This window comes from Elephas maximus, chromosome 1 (assembly GCF_024166365.1).
Source record: "Elephas maximus indicus isolate mEleMax1 chromosome 1, mEleMax1 primary haplotype, whole genome shotgun sequence".
In the NCBI taxonomy this organism is placed as follows: Eukaryota; Metazoa; Chordata; class Mammalia; order Proboscidea; family Elephantidae; genus Elephas; species Elephas maximus.
Genome location: NC_064819.1, coordinates 188,611,348 through 188,627,967, shown reverse-complemented (window position 1 = coordinate 188,627,967; position 16,620 = coordinate 188,611,348). Strand labels below are relative to the sequence as shown.

The following is a 16,620-nucleotide window of genomic DNA, read 5'->3' as shown; positions in this document are numbered from 1 at the left end:
CTGGCTAATATATTAAGGTTCCTTCTCCAGGTGAATATACCTGATTTATAAAGCTAACCAGCTGAATTTATTAGAATGTATTGCTTGCAAGATATAGATACACATTGAGATTTATTATAGAGTATATATATATTGGCATCCAACCAGGTACAGGTAAATAAGCAGGTCCCAGAAAGAACAGGAAGTATGGCAGACTTAGAGTTCTTTATGAGCCCTAGTATAAACATGACTCCCCAGTTTTCAGTATTTGCATTGTACTGTTTTGATATACATTGGCGGAAGTTTTTTAGTATTTCCATCTAAAAACGAAAAGCCAGAAAATATGATTGATTCAGCTTATGTTTTCTTACAAGGTGACATCATTGGCCATGGGCCAGTCCATGAATTGGCTTACTCATGACCCAGTCAGCTGTGGGAGGGGATGGTTTTCCTTATAAAGGACAGTAGTATGTTATACATTACGTGTAATTTGATTAGCTATACAGGAGCCCAATGGGTGGGAAACAAAGGATAAAGTAGAAATAAAAGAGCAACTGCATTTGTCAGCAGAATTTTGTATAAAACTGTAACATGAGCTGCAGTTCTCTAAACCCATCTTGGTAAACAGTAACTGGTTTGAGTGAAAAATCTGTGTTTATTTGCCTCATCAACTCTGCTGGTATGAGCATGTAGTGTAATGACACATTTAGTTCATATGTATCATTTCACAAGCAAACAAATCATTAAATTTTTCTGCTATGGTAATATAACTTTATTAAATGACACTACCACCATTGAATTTTCATCTGTATTATGTAGCATGTCATAAAATTATATGATTTGTCTTGTTATCTTTTTAATGTACAGGCTGCTTCACATTGCTCTGAAACAGCTTTAATTCACATAGCTGATATTTTGGCAAGAATTGCATCTGTAGAAGAAGGTCTTATTTTACTTCTTTATGGAGAGAATGTGAACTCTTCTGAAGAAGAAAAGTATGTATCTACATTAAATAGCTTTTTTTTTAAGTATATTTTCTGTATTTGACTAAAAGTTTCCAAAATGTCATGTTATATATACTAATAATGAATACCTGGATCACTGTTCCAGTTAGGTTTCCTGACTAAGCCACCGATAAAATATTAGATGACCTTTAAAAGATTGAAGGAGTAGCCAGGAAGGATTATGGATTGCGCTGGCAGAGTAGAACCAGACGTCCATAATTTCAAAATAAGAATAGGAAGTTCCACACTAACTGGGACCTTTGTTCCCCCTCATTACCTGCTTCCTTGTTCTTTCCCTTTTAAACTTTCGAAGCCACACATGATTGATTCAGTCAAACCACACAAAGGTGTACAAAAGAGAGGTTAACTATTTCCCTTTCTTCTCTTCCATCACCTAGTTCCATTACCTGGCTTAACTATGGTAATATTTTAATGTAACTAAAATGTTTCTGATTTACTCTGAGCTTATAGTGATGCACCAAACATATATACACATTTATAGAATTTTCATTTATCCTTTGCTGAAATAGGATCATTTATACATTACCCTGCATTTTGCTTTTTTTTATGTACAACCCTGGCAACTTTCCAGGAGAGTACAGAGTAAAAAAAAAAAAAAAAAATTAATAGCTTTGTAATACTTTTTAGTATGGATTTATTATAATTTATTCAAACATTTCCCCAATTAATGGGCATTAGGTTGTTTCTAGGTTTTACCTTCTTTGATAGCTCTATTATAAATGTTCTTCAAATCTCTTATATATTAGCCTTTTTAAAAAAATTTCAGTAGGTGGTATTTCTAGGACAGAGAGCATGCACATTTTAATTTTGAAATATTTCCAGTTTATTTTCCAAGATTTCTTCTGAGTCTTCATTGTGCAGTGGTTAAGAGTATACATTCTGATTATTTGCATAAGCAAAGCACTGGAATCATCTCAAATGTCCAGTAACAAGAGGCTCGTTGATTAAATTATGTTTATACAATGGAGCACTAAGTAAATGTAAAAAGGAATGAGGACTATTTCCCTGTACTGCTGTGGAGTTATCTTCAGGATATAATATTGTTAAATTAAAAAAAAAAAAAGCCAAAGATGCTTATAGAATGCTACCTTTTATCTAAGGAAGGGGGGATAGGGATAAATAAAGCCATGCTTGATTATATTTTTCAAAAATAAATAATGGAAGGGTAAACTGAAAAGTAATAATAATGGTTACTTTTCAGGGAAGGGAGAGAAATACATGGAGAGGCAGGTATGGAAGTTAGACACCTGGGGTTATATTTTGTGTGTACTTAGATTTGATTTTGAAATCATGTAACTGTTTTACATATTTGAAACAAAATTAAAAATAGCAAAAAGAGTCACGGTTCTTAAAACTGTACACAAATGGAAATAGGTGAATTTAAGTATTAAATCATCAAGTTAGTGATATGTCCACGCAGAGAAAAGAATTACTTCAAGTGACATTATTTTGATGGAACGTTTCTAGTGGGATATATTCTAAGGTTAAAAAAAAAGAAAAGCCCTAAAGTAATATTAAAATTGCATTCAATATGTTTTTAGAAGTAGTATTGGTGGTGTTATTTTGAAACTATTGCTTGTATTTTCTAAGGTAAAGCGAATAAGTAATTATGTTAATATCATAAGGAACTAAGATTTTTAGTATAAGAGAAAAAAGAAAAGTGAAAAATTAGAGGAGTTAAATAAACCTCTGTAATCTTAAATTTAAAATGGAAATATAAGTATAAACTTACCATTTTTTTTCTCTTAAAAATTACATTTTTTTTCCTAGCACTACCACCAAAAAGGCCTGGAAATAATGACAACTCCATAGCAATGAGCTGGCACCCAGATTATGGTCTTTAAATTTTTTTCCCACTAAGATGAGGCAGGGATCTTAAAAGAAATGGTTGATTCTGGGTTTGGGTCAGGAAATGTACAAGGTGATCCTGGGATATCTTATCATTTGTGGAAGCAAGTAAGCTATCTAAGACTAAAGGGATAGTGTCAAAAGTACATCGGCACTAACCAGAAGGGGCCTCCCACTCTTTGAAGATGGGCAATTTGAGGATCAAAAAATAACTAAAATGGATTAAAATACATAAAGTACATAAAAAGTATGGCTTTAAAAAGATTAAAAAAAAATTAAAAAATAGGCCTTATTGGTGTACATGTTGAGGTTGTTAGAGTACCAACTCACCAACTCATTACTTTGCAAATTGATTAAAAAACAAAACAAAAAAAAAGATTCAAACATTTTTCTGACCTTTCCTGGACAAACTGTATTTTAGTGTAACTAAAAGAATTCTAGCTAATAGATGCAAACATAATGATATAATTTGAAAATCCCCTTTTGGTAGTCTCTAATGAAATAGTAGATCTAGGAAGCTTTATTAGTATATGCTAAAACCACTGTGTGAAATGTTGATGAGAAGACTTTTTACCAGAAGGGTCCAGCTGATGACATCTGTCCTTCTAATTATTTTTTAAATTGGAGCAATGATACTGTGGTCCTCATGATGCCATGCAACAGAAAGTACACAGCAGCAACTTCCTATGAAGTTATTTTGTGCCCCCCCCCAAAAAAAACTTAACCTAAATCTAACCAGGTCTTAAGATTTAATTATGAATGTATAGAAAATGTAGGGAACTAAAGGAACAAGTTAAATAGCATTATGGTGAAGCAATTATCCAAATGGAGAATGAAGGATAATGTCAGTGGCATGGGGAAAAGAAAAAGGGGGAGTTTAAAGAGCTGCACCAACTGAATGCACTCCTTAAATGTGTAAAAATTGATTAATAGCATACCTACCTCATAGGTTTGTTGTAAGGATTAAATGAGTTAATGCATTTAAAATACTTAGAATAGTATCTGACATTATGAGCATTTACTAAATGATTACTTATCTATTACTATTATTATCAATTTTAATTATTAAAATCATTTCAGTATTTGAGATGGGAGGACTAAGTCCTGTTAAAGGGATGGGGAAGATGCTAACAAGTGCTAGGGATGGAGAACAGGATTATGTTTTTATTGTAGAATCAAGAGCACTTAGATATGGCCCTGGTCCTATGGAGTCTAGAACCTTATAAGTGTATAATTTTATTGCTTTTTTTCTCTATGTTTATTCTTTCCTCCAGTCTGCTAAAACTGTGCTCATTTTTAGACATCTGTATATTGGTGGGAACAGGAATATTGACGGGTGAGAAAGGATAGAGGAGGACCAAAGGAGAGTCCACTGAGTGAGGATGTTTGATGACAAGGCTAGTCTTTTTGGTAGTACTTTATGAAGTTAAGTACTTTATGAAGTTAAGACTATCTGAATTTGGAACCACCTTTAGGTATCATCTTTTAGTCCTACAGGTGCTCACGTAATTGCCCAATTTTCAAAAAAACTTCTTGATGAAGATAGTCCCATTTTTTCTGGATCAGAGATGTTGCCTGTGGTTAAAGGAGCTTTTATTTCTGTGTGCCGACAAATATATGGTACTTGTGAAGGTCTGCAGGTGTTAATTCCTTATAGTTTGCATGAATCTGTAGCAAAAGCATGGAAGAAGGTAAGTATTTTCAAGCTTCTTTTTTTCCTCTTTGCAAATCTTTATTTCAGATGTAGTCACTATTGTAGTATTATACCTTAGAGAAAATATTTTGCTGGAGAAATATTACTTCTTTAGCATCACAAGACCCAAAGGGACATGATACTTTTTAATTTGGCACAGAGATACTTCAGTACCTCCCCTCCTAGTGGGACAGTAAGATCCAACGGGGCACTGGAAAATTCTTTCTTCTGGTAGGAGAGGCTTTAAGTAAATTTTCCTTTTATAGACTAACATTCCTCTTTGAAAGTTATTTCTAAGCAATTTTTAGAGACAGCTGGACTTTCTTTTTGTTGTAGATACTTATGATCATAGTGTAGCAATAGTCCAGTAGAGTAGAATACTAATACTCTTTTTTTTAATATTACATGCTTCATTTATTAAGTACTTTTCATGATATGTAATTAATAATTTAAATCTTGAAGAAAATTTAAGTTATATTAAACATCAAAAAAATAAAATTGTAGTTTAACAGATCTTATGAGTAATACTGTCAGTAAGAACAAGAGTAATGTAAATCAATCTGCTATTTTTCGTAGACATGTTTGCTATCAGAAAGAATTCCTACCCCAGTAGAGGGTTCTGATTCTGTTTCTTCAGTAAGCCAGGAATCCCAAAACATGTAAGTACAATTAATTAAACTCATCTGTTTTTACAGTTATTGAAATAAGTTTACAATCATAATGTAATTACTATAGCAAGAATATTTTACAGGAAGGTAAATGTGTACATCCAGGATCAAATGCATACAGGTACATCTAGGAGAAACTTTAGCAAGCATGTGATACTTTATTTGTAACCTTTAAAAATCTAGCAACTTTTATTATGTTAGCTTCATTCCTTATTTACATATTGGATTAGGAAATCCAACATATTGTAATGTTGCCAGAAAATTTAGAGGATTACCATATCTTAATGTTGTCTGTCAGTTTGTTGTACTGTGGGGGCTTGTGTGTTGCTGTGATGCTGGAAGCTATGCCTCCGGTATTCAGATACCAGCAGGGTCACCCATGCAGGACAGGTTTCAGACTAAGACAGACTAGGAAGAAGGACCCGGCAGTCTACTTCTGAAAAGGATTAGCCAATGAAAACCTTATGAATAACAGCGGAACATTGTCTGATAAAGTGCTGGAAGATGAGCCCCCCAGGTTGGAAGGCTCTCAAAAGATGACTGGGGAAGAGCTACCTCCTCAAAGTAGAGTCGACCTTAATGACGTGGATGGAGTAAAGCTTTCGGGGCTTTCATTTGCTGATGTGGCACGACTCAAAATGAGAAGCAACAGCTGCAAACATCCATTGATAATTGGAACGTGGAATGTGCAAAGTATGAATCTAGGAAAATTGGAAATCGTCAAAAATGAAATGGAACGCATAAACATCGATATCCTAGGCATTAGTGAGCTGAAATGGACTGGTTTTGGTCATTTTGAATTGGACAATCATATAGTCTACTATGCTGGTAATGACAACTCGAAGAAGAATGGTGTTGCATTCATTGTCAAAAAGAACGTTTCAACATCTATCCTGAAGTACAACACTGTCAGTGATAGTATTATATCCATACGCCTACAAGGAAGACCAGTTAATACGACTGTTATTCAAATTTATGCACCAACCACTAGGGCCAAAGATGAAGAAACAGAAGATTTTTATCAGCTGCTGCAGTCTGAAATTGATCGAACATGCAATCAAGATGCGTTGATAATTACTGGCGATTGGAACGCAAAAGTTGGAAACAAAGAAGAAGAATCAGTAGTTGGAAAAGATGGCCTTGATGATAGAAACAATGTCGGAGATAGAACGATAGAATTTTGCAAGACCAACGACTTCTTCATTGCAAATACCTTCTTTCACCAACATAAACGGCGACTGTTATACACATGGACCTCGCCAGATGGAATACGCAGAGATCAAATTGATTGCATCTCTGGAAAGAGATGATGGAAATCTCAATATCATGAATCAGAGCAAGGCCAGGGGCCGACTGTGGAACAGACCATCAATTGCTCATATGCAAGTTCAAGCTGAAACTGAAGAAAATCAGAGCAAGTCCTCGAGAGCCAAAATATGACCTTGAGTATATCCCATGTGAATTTAGAGACCATCTGAAGAATAGATTTGATGCATTGAACACTAGTGACTGCAGACCAGACGAGTTGTGGAATGACATCAAGGACATCATCCTTGAAGAAAGCAAGAGGTCACTGAAAAGACAGGAAAGAAAGAAAAGACCAAGATGGATGTCAGAGGAGACTCTGAAACTTGATCTTGAGCGTCAAGCAGCTAAAGCAAAAGGAAGAATTCATGAAGTAAAAGAACTGAACACAATATTTCAAAGGGCCTCTCGAGAAGACAAAGTAAAGTATTATAATGGCACGTGCAAAGAGCTGGAGATGGAAAACCAAAAGGGAAGAACACGCTCAGTGTGTCTCAAGCTGAAAGAACTGAAGAAAAAATTCAAGCCTCGAGTTGCAATAGTGAAGGATTCCATGGGGAAAATATTAAACAACACAGGAAGCATCAAAAGAAAATGGAAGGAATACACAGAGTCATTATACCAAAAAGAATTAGCCGATATTCAACCATTTCAAGAGGTGGCATATGATCAGGAACCAACGGTACTGAAGGAAGAAGTCCAAGCTGCTCTCAAGGCATTGGCGAAAAACAAGGCTCCAGAAATTGATGGAATATCAATTGAGATGTTTCAAGAAACAGATGCAACACTGGAGGTGCTCACTCCTCTATGCCAAGAAATATGAAAGACAGCTACCTGGCCAACTGACTGGAAGAGATCCACATTTATGCCTATTCCAAGAAAGGTGATCCAACCGAATGTGGAAATTATAGAACAATATCATTAATATCACACGCAAGCAAAATTTTGCTGAAGATCGTTCAAAAATGGCTGCAGCAGTATATTGACAGGGAACTGCCAGAAATTCAGGCTGGTTTCAGAAGAGGACATGGAACCAGGGATATCATTGCTGATGCCAGATGGATCCTGGCTGAAAGCAGAGAATACCAGAAGGATGTTTATCTGTGTTTTATTGACTATGCAAAGGCATTTGACTGTGTGGATCATAACAAACTAGGGATAACACTGGGAAGAATGGGAATTCCCGAACACTTAATTGTGCTCTTGAGGAACCTTTACATAGATCAAGAGGCAGTTGTTTGGACAGAACAAGGGGATACTGATTGGTTTAAAGTCAGGAAAGGCGTGCCTCAGGGTTGTATTCTTTCACCATACCAATTTTATCTTGTATGTTGAACAAATAATATGAGAAGCTGGACTATATGAAGAAGAACGGGGCATCAAGATTGGAGGAAGAATCATTCACAACCTGTGTTATGCAGATGACACAACCTTGCTTGCTAAAAGGGAAGAGAACCTGAAGCACTTACTAATGAAGATCAAAGACCACAGCCTTCAGTATGGATTGCACCTCAACATAAAGAAAACAAAAATCCTCACAACTGGACCAATGAGCAACATCATGATAAACGGAGAAAAGATTGAAGTTGTCAAGGATTTCATTTTACTTGGATCCACAATCAACAGCCACGGAAGCAGAAGTCAAGAAATCAAAAGACGCATTGCACTGGGCAAATCTGCTGCAAAGGACCTCTTCAAAGTGTTGAAGAGCAAAGATGTCACTCTGAAGACTAAGGTGCGCCTGACCCAAGCTGTGGTATTTTCAGTTGCATCATATGCATGTGAAAGCTGGACAATGAATAAGGAAGACTGAAAAAGAGTTGACGCCTTTGAATTGTGGTGTTGGCGATGAATGTTGAATATACCATGGACTGCCAAAAGAACGAACAAATCTGTTTTGGAAGAAGTGCGGCTAAAATGCTCCTTAGAGGCAAGGATGGCGAGACTGCGTCTTACATACTTTGGACATGTAGTCAGGAGGGATCAGTCCCTGGAGAAGGACATCATGCTTGGCAGAGTACAGGGTCAGCAGAAAAGAAGAAGACCCTCAACAAGGTGGATGGCGCAGGACCGGGCAGTGTTTCATTCTGTTGTGCATAGGGTCGCTATGAGTTGGAACCGACTGGATGGCACCTAATGACAACAACAACAAAACTGGAAATCGAACTGGAGAGTTCACTGGAAGTAAAATGTTTTTAAATGTCAGTGAAATTTATTTATATTTAAATTGTGGATTTTTAAAATGTATGAAAGTTAGTTTAATTATATTTTGGAACCAGAAAATTATTTAAATAAGTGTGTGTGTATATATACATATATATATATATATATATATCAAAATTTAGTTTAGGTGTTTTCATGTTGTTTTTCAAATATCAATTGGATATGGAGTTAGATTAATGGGAAAATTTTTTTTTTTTTTTTTAAATTAAGGGTCTCTACATGTTCTTTTTTTTTTTCCTAGGGTTCTCTTATTTTATAATTGAGTATTGACATAGGTTAAAAAGTGAAAATTAGAATTTTACAGAATAGTCTATAAATGTTAAAGATGAATTTTTGCTTTAGGTAGACAAACAAACAAAAAATCCAACAAGCCAAAAAACCTTTGCACAGTTCTTTACCTGTATAATGGCTCAGCAAATAGTTAATTCTCTAAAAGTTTACTGTAATTTTTTTTTTTCTAGTATAATTGTTACACATTTAAATCTACCATTCTGTTAAGAGCTTGACTACTGGCTGAAAGGTTGGCAGTTGGAACTCACAGAGAGGTGCTTCAGAAGGTAGTCCTGGTGATCTGTTTTATTTTTCCTCCTATAACAAGAATTCCACTTGTAGGCCAATGTCCAGGAATGATATATTGGCTTATCAATGCTGTTTGCGATTTTTTTCTTCTCGATCATAATCAATATGTGCATTTTTGCCTCAAGGTTGCCTAGTGGATTGTGAATCTCTAGACTTCACAACTGTTTTCTAAGAGCCAAATGCTTTCTTTTTGTCATGGTTTGTGTTTTTATTTAAGGAAGGAATCTCTTCTTATTAGATTTTTTGTGAAGATATTACTGGATTTGACATACAGCCAATTTGGCTGGTTGGGCAGTGGAGAAAAAGAAGTTACAGATGGGAGGTGGATCGTATATCAATAGCTGTTTTACAGAGTATATATTTTTTTTTCTATCCTTCAATTTCTACCCTTCTAAGTAGTAGATTTTGTGTTTTTATCCAATCTGCCACGCTTTCTCTTATTTTTTTAAGTATGAGTATACGTTTTTTACAATTTAGGAATACTGATGTATTTGGGACTTTTTTCCCTCCTTAATTTTATTATCTTCGTGTGTCTTCTCAGTGTTTCAAGTTTTTTCTCTGGAGAAAGTTGTTGACTTTTCTTAAAGATGTGTTTTGAGAAAAAATAAAAAAAAAATGATTCCCAAAAGTAAAATAAATAAAAAACTTATGGAAGAAATAAAAGACAATATGCATGCTATGTTTTAGAAAGTCAGAAGACAGACAGATTATAAACAAAAGAAAGTACAGAAATAATAGAGAGTTGGGCTTGAGAAATCCAGGCACAGCGGAGTTATAATATGAAAATAGAATGAAATTAAGGCATGGATGAGAACCTAGGTGTAATTAAAATTCTGACATACACAGTTAATGATTCATTCAGTGAAGGAAAATTATTTTTATAGAATATGTAAGAATAAAATAATTCACTATCATAGAAACTATGCCTTTTATGTTTTATTAAGCATTTATTGAGTAATTTGCAACCAACATGTATTCTGTAAGTTCAGTTACTATTAGTATTAAGTTGTGGCAGTCTACTTCCATAAAGATTACAGCCTTGGAAACCCTATGGGGCAGTTCTACTCGGTCCTATAGGGTCTCTATGAGTCAGAATCAATTCAATGGCAATAGGTTTGTTTTGTTTTATTTTATTAAGCTGAAGTATTTTCTTTCTTTTCAGTTTTGAGTATACTTTAAAAAATTCTGTCTTTTTTTTTTTTTTACCTATTGTTTCAGTATGGCTTGGGAAGAGAATTTATTAGATGATTTACTGAATTTTGCTGCCACCCCCAAAGGACTACTACTTCTTCAAAAAACAGGTGCTATCAATGAATGTGTGACCCTAATGTTCAACCGATATGCAAAAAAATTACAGGTAAGAATTACCATCTGCCACAAGAAATTTTTGTTGTTGTAAAGGCCATAAGAATATTATTCTGCTTTCTCTGTGTGAAGAGGCTATTCAACCTCAATTGAAAAACCATATAGCATTATAATATTTAACCTGATATTTTTTCAGGAAAAATTAGAGAATTAATGTTGGTATCTGTGACTATGCTTATACAAGATGAAAAGCAACCAAATGGAGTTGAAAATTTTAGTTAAGCATCCAGATGTTTTATAAATTTTTTTTTTAGATATACTGAAACTGGGTGGAACTTCTGGAGAAAAAAGCCTATTGGGTACCTAAATGTGTATGTCAGTGAAGGTTTGGACCTCCTATTTTATTAATAAAAAATTTTTTTTACAGGAATTCTCTTATTCCTACTGTTAAATAAAATATAATTTAGCCTTTTCTCAGAAAGCCAAGTATTTTTCTGTTTCATAATACGGTGATACTCTCAGAGGTCACTCAGGTGTATTTAGCTTTTTGCCGTCATAGTAAATACTCCCAGACTTTTTGAGTTTTTTGGAATCTCAGGTGTGCTTTTAAAAGTTTTTTTTTTCTTGCCTTCTCTCCCCTCCCCTTCTTACCTCTCTTCCTTCTTCTTTGTTTTCTTTTCTCTCTTGTCTCAGTTGTTTCTTGTTGTCACTAGGTTACCTGCTTGCAAAACTATCTTCTCCTCTTTCTCGTACTTTTTTCAATTGCAATTTTTTGCTTTTGTTTATAATAAATAAAATAGTTTACTCTTTCGAGTTTTCTTTGCTTAAGAAGAATAAAGAGTCCCTGAGTGCAGGCCATGCTCATTCCTTCATAAATAAAACGTGTGAACATTAGTTCATGAGCTTATGATATTAGCTTTGTTATATATATAAACGCGCTGTTGTTAGATGCCGTGCAGTCTGTTGTGGCTCGTAGCGACCGCCATGTACAACAGAATGAAACACTGCCCGGCCCTGCGCCATCCTCACAATTGTTATGCTTAAGCCCATTGTTGCAGGCATTGTGTCAATCCATCTAGTTGAGGGTCTTCCTCTTTTTTGCTGACCCTCTACTTTACCAAGCATGATGTCCTTCTCCAGGGACTGATCCCTCCTGATAACATGTCCAAAGTATGTAAGATGTAGTCTCGCCATTCTTGCTTATAAAAACATATTTTTTATTTTGTTATTTAAATGGACTTGGGGTAGAAAGAATTCAGTTACTTACTTGCCTCAGTTCATGGCATACTGTCCTCACCTATCCATGAAAAGTTCCTCTCTTGTTTTATTATTTTTATTCCCCTGTCATTTCTGATGTAGCATTCTGTTTCACTCTGCATACATTCCCTTGCCCCAGGCACCTCCAATGTCTTTGAATATGTATATTACTTCTTGTAGAATGTGTAGAAGTTTTTCAGACTTTTTAAGTTTACAGAAATGAAACTGTAGTGTTTTAACTTCCATTTCTCTGTTGGTGAGGCTGAGCCTCTTCTTATATACTATTTAACAGTTTACATTTCCCTTTTTGTTTCTACATATTAAAAAATAATAATCTAGTCTAGGAAGACTAGAGCCCAGGTTTCTTTTTTCTTATCTTTGACAATGTTAACGTAGTGAAAGTCTTGTTTAGTAAAGCATCTCTAGCTTCTCTAAGATTTTCTCTGCCTCTTCAGTACTTAGCGTGAATTTGGGAAGCCCCTATGGCTACAAACATCTGAATCAGCAGAATCAGTGGGGATATTGATGAGTAATGTGTTTTTTAGTTCTTGTGGAGGAAGGTGAGTGGGAAAAGATAGACATAGATCTGGCTGTAATTCTTTGTCGTCCGACTAAAGAACTGATGGATTGTAAATTAAGGAAAATGGGTAATATGAGTAATAAAAATAGAAAAGGAAGGCAAATTTGTAAATGTTAAGTAACAGAAAACAGGAGGAATATACTTAATTCTTTCTCATGGTCTTTTAGTTTCTCTTTAACTACTTTTTTTGGGGGGAGGCATTAAAACAGCAAGTGTGCAGTTTATATTTTAAAAAAGTTGAAATTAAAAATGCATCCTTTTTATGAAATATTTTTTAAAAAGTCTAAATTGCAATTGCTTCACTCTGTGTACAAGTGAAACATTTTATTAACTAATGTGATCTTGGCCAGAGCCTCAGGAAGAACATTTTATAATATCTCTTTATTATTTCCTTATTCTGATTTATATAAAGAGCTATTTTCTCTTTGATTTCTATTATGAATGCATACCTAATGCTCCCTTTGTAAAATAATAAATTATGGTTACGTACAGAGCTATTTAGAAATCTGTGAATTAATGTTAAAGATTAGTTCTTTGTATAATATAAAATTCTCTTAGGAACAAAAATTGTATTTAAAAATAATTGTCACGTTAAAGATACTATTTTTTTTTGATTGTTTGATTATCTGAGAGCCTAGTTAACAAACTCACATTCAATACAAATGTATATTAATTAGGAAATCTATGGCACCAACCTAAAAAAGTAAACAATAGAATAATACAATTTAGAGTTGTAATAAATCTTAATCTTCATCTAGCCTAAGTCCCTTATTTTATGTATGAAGAGACTTAACTTATAAAAAGGTTCAAGGTCAAAAAGCTACTGAGTTTTAGAGGTGGGACCAGAACCAAGATCTGAAATAAGATTGTCAAAAATATTGCATTAGTACAAACTCTTTAATTGTAATTTTTTTGTTTGTTCTTGCTAGTATTATCTTTACTTGATGGAATGTTTAGTATTCTCATTGTAAAAAAACCAATAACCCTATATGAGCATGCTGTGTTTTCTTGCATCTCATTGGAGTTCCTTATTTGTGTTTTCAGATCAGCAGGCATAAAAAGTTTGGCTATGGAGTTGTGGTTGCTCAAGTGGCATCAACAGCAGCAGGTGCAATAGCGTTACAAAATTCAGGTAAGACTTTCCTTTTTATTAGAACTATAATTGCTTCATTTAAAAAATTTTTTAAACCCTCTATCAAAGTTACCACTTATCTATCAGAATCGTAATTAAATAAATTGAGGAAGCCAACTGAAAATTTAACAGGCATGTTCAAGTGTCAGGATGTATACTCTAAAGTTCTTTTCAAGTTAGGCCTTAGGTAGAAGACAGTTAGGGGTTTATTTTTTATCTTTTTTATTCCATGAAATCCCTCTCAGACTCCCCGCCACCCCATGACATGTACACACACACACACACACACACACACACACACACCCAACCTTGTTCTCTTTCCTCCTTAAAACAGTGACACATAATGCACCAATGAGAGATACTTGATGCTTTTAGGGCTTATCTTGCAAATAAAAAATATATCCTCGTCTCTCTTGGTACATTTTATAGTATTGCCTAATGTTCAGCTTATCAGTAACATATGTGCAAAATTTGCATTCATAATTGTTATCACTGATGCGTACCATTTCCTTTTTCCTTGTTCTCCTTCCTTCTTGAAAGCATCTTATTCACAACTAACCTTTACCACTTATCTTTGCAGTTTGCAGTTGGTATGCATTATCCACTATCACCTAGATTTTCAAGAACTTTAAAACATTAGGAATTTAATAGTTCGTATTTGAAGATTACATAAATCCTTAACCACAGACAAGATGTAATCTCTAAAAGAGATGTTATAGCTATATTTTTCAAGGCTTAGAGTTGATGAATTATAACATCAGTGATCACTGTTCATTCTCACCTTAAATGAAAATATTTTCCTATAGTGTTTTTTAAATTTATTTTTTGACTGAACTAATTTGGGCTACTTGAATTATGAAACATATTTCTTGGCAGATGAACTGTGTCTTTTTTCTTTTCTACTTAAAATCCAATCTAGTGTAACATTCAGGAGTACATTAATGGAGTTGTTTGGAGTCTAGAGTTAATCTCAGCTCATACCCTTGGTCAAATCATTAAGTCTTTGAACCTCATAGTATCAAACTTTTCATGAGAGGCGTCAATGCAGTTTTTTATAGGACAAAGGAGGAGCTCTGACGGTACAGTGGTTAAGTGCTCAGCTGGTAACTGAAAGGTTGACAGTTTGAACACACCAGTAGCTCTGCAGGATAAAGACCTGGCAATCTGCTCCTGCAAAGATTACAGCCTAGGAAACAATATGGGGAACTCTGCTCTGTCCTATAGGGTTGCTACGAGTCAGAACTGACTCGATAGGACCCAATGACAACGACATGTTTTTGTTGGGCGCTGTTGAGCCAGTTCATAACGACCCTGTGTACAACAGAACAAAACATTGCCCTGTCCAGCGCCATCTTCACAATTGTTGTTATGCTTGAGCCCATTGTTGCAGGCACTATGTCAGTCCATCTTATTGGAGTCTTCCTCTTTTTCTCTGACCCTCTACTTTACCAAGCACGATGTTCTTCTCCAAAGACTGATCCATCCTGATAACATGCCCAAATACGTGAGACAAAGTCTCACCATCCTTGCTTCTAAGGAGTGTTCTGGATGTACCTCTTCTGAAACAGATTTGTTCATTCTTTTGGAAGTCCATGGTAGATTTAATATTCTCTGCCAACACCATAATTCAAAGGTGTCAATTCTTCTTTGGTCTTCCTTATCCTGCTTTCGCATGCATATGAAGCGATTGTAAACACCATGGCTTAGGTCAGATGCACCTTAGTCTTCAAGGTGACATTTTTGCTTTTTAACACTTTAAAAAGGTGTTTTGCAGAAAATTTGTCCAATGCAATGTGTCATTTGATTTCTTGACTGCTGTTTCCATGAGTGTTCGTTGTGGATTCAAGTAAAAGGGAATCCTCGACAACTTCAGCCTTTTCTCCATTTATCATGATGCTGGTTATTGGTCCAGTTGTGAGGATTTTGTTTTCTTTATGTTGAATGTAACTCATACTGAGGGCCGTGGTCTTTGATCTTCATCTGTAAGTGCTTCAAGTCCTCTTCACTTTCAGCAAGCAAAGTTGTGTCATCTGCACATGCAGGTTGTTAATGAGTCTTCCTCTAATCCTGGTGCCTTGTTCTTCTTCATATAGTCCATCTTCTCAGATTATTTGCTCAGCATACAGATTGAATAAATATGGTGAAAGATTACAACCCTGACCCACACCTTCCTTGACTTTTAACCATGAAGTATCCCCTTGTTCTGTTTGAATGACTTGGTCTGTATACAGGTTCCTCATGATCACAATTAAGTTTTCTGGAATTCCTGTTCTTCACGATACTGCTTGAGTTCTTCCAGTATCTAGGTGCTATATTAGGAATTTTACATTTATCATCCCATTTTTACTTCATAGCAGTCCTGGATTTTAACATTATTGTTTTCATTTTCAAATAGGAAAACTGAGTCTAAAAGAAGTCAAAGGACTTGCATAAGGACATACAATTCATAATTTAGTGGATTAGAAATTTGAAATTCTTGAGCCCAGAGCCCATATTTTTTTTTATTATGCTGTAAGCACTTTTCTGCTCTAATATTGTTATTCTGAACTTATTATGATTTTACAGTTTTCTTTTACAGATGTTACTTTTTTTGCTTATCCTTATGATTTGATTCTTAGAGGAATTTAATAATAATCAAATTTAATTTAATTTGCATTTAGATATGTAGTATCTGACTTATGAGTATTTAGACTGTATTGAGGCACAAATGGGTGAACTGAGAATTGTTGAAAGTATATGGAATTATGAAAAAATAAAAATTATATTGGAGTAAGGGTACAAAAAGATACCTATCCTGCCTTCTGATCCCTTTTCCCCTCACCACTGCCACACACATACAAATGTATACCTTTTTAGGCTGCCTTTCACTGTTGGCTCCTTTGCAGAGCAAAATGTAACCTTATCAATTTTCAGAAAAAACATGTTCAGAGTTTTTTGCTGAATAAAAGCTGACACTCATAATTCAACAATTCTCCAGGGAAATTGTCTTTCAGAATTTAGTCATTGCACAGTTTTATAGTAGTGAG

The 16,620-nt window shown here is 34.7% G+C and overlaps 1 protein-coding gene across 3 annotated transcripts in view; it reads left to right on the top strand.

The window, feature by feature from the left end:
* TBC1D32 (TBC1 domain family member 32) overlaps window positions 1–16,620 on the top strand; it is a 268,104-nt gene that overhangs the window by 59,402 nt on the left and 192,082 nt on the right. For all 3 annotated transcript variants that reach the window (XM_049900015.1, XM_049900007.1, XM_049900000.1), the window contains 5 exons: window positions 847–974; window positions 4,342–4,543; window positions 5,122–5,204; window positions 10,539–10,677; window positions 13,507–13,594. In XM_049900015.1, coding sequence (XP_049755972.1) covers window positions 847–974; window positions 4,342–4,543; window positions 5,122–5,204; window positions 10,539–10,677; window positions 13,507–13,594 — 640 coding nt within the window. The remainder of the gene's footprint in view (window positions 1–846; window positions 975–4,341; window positions 4,544–5,121; window positions 5,205–10,538; window positions 10,678–13,506; window positions 13,595–16,620) is intronic.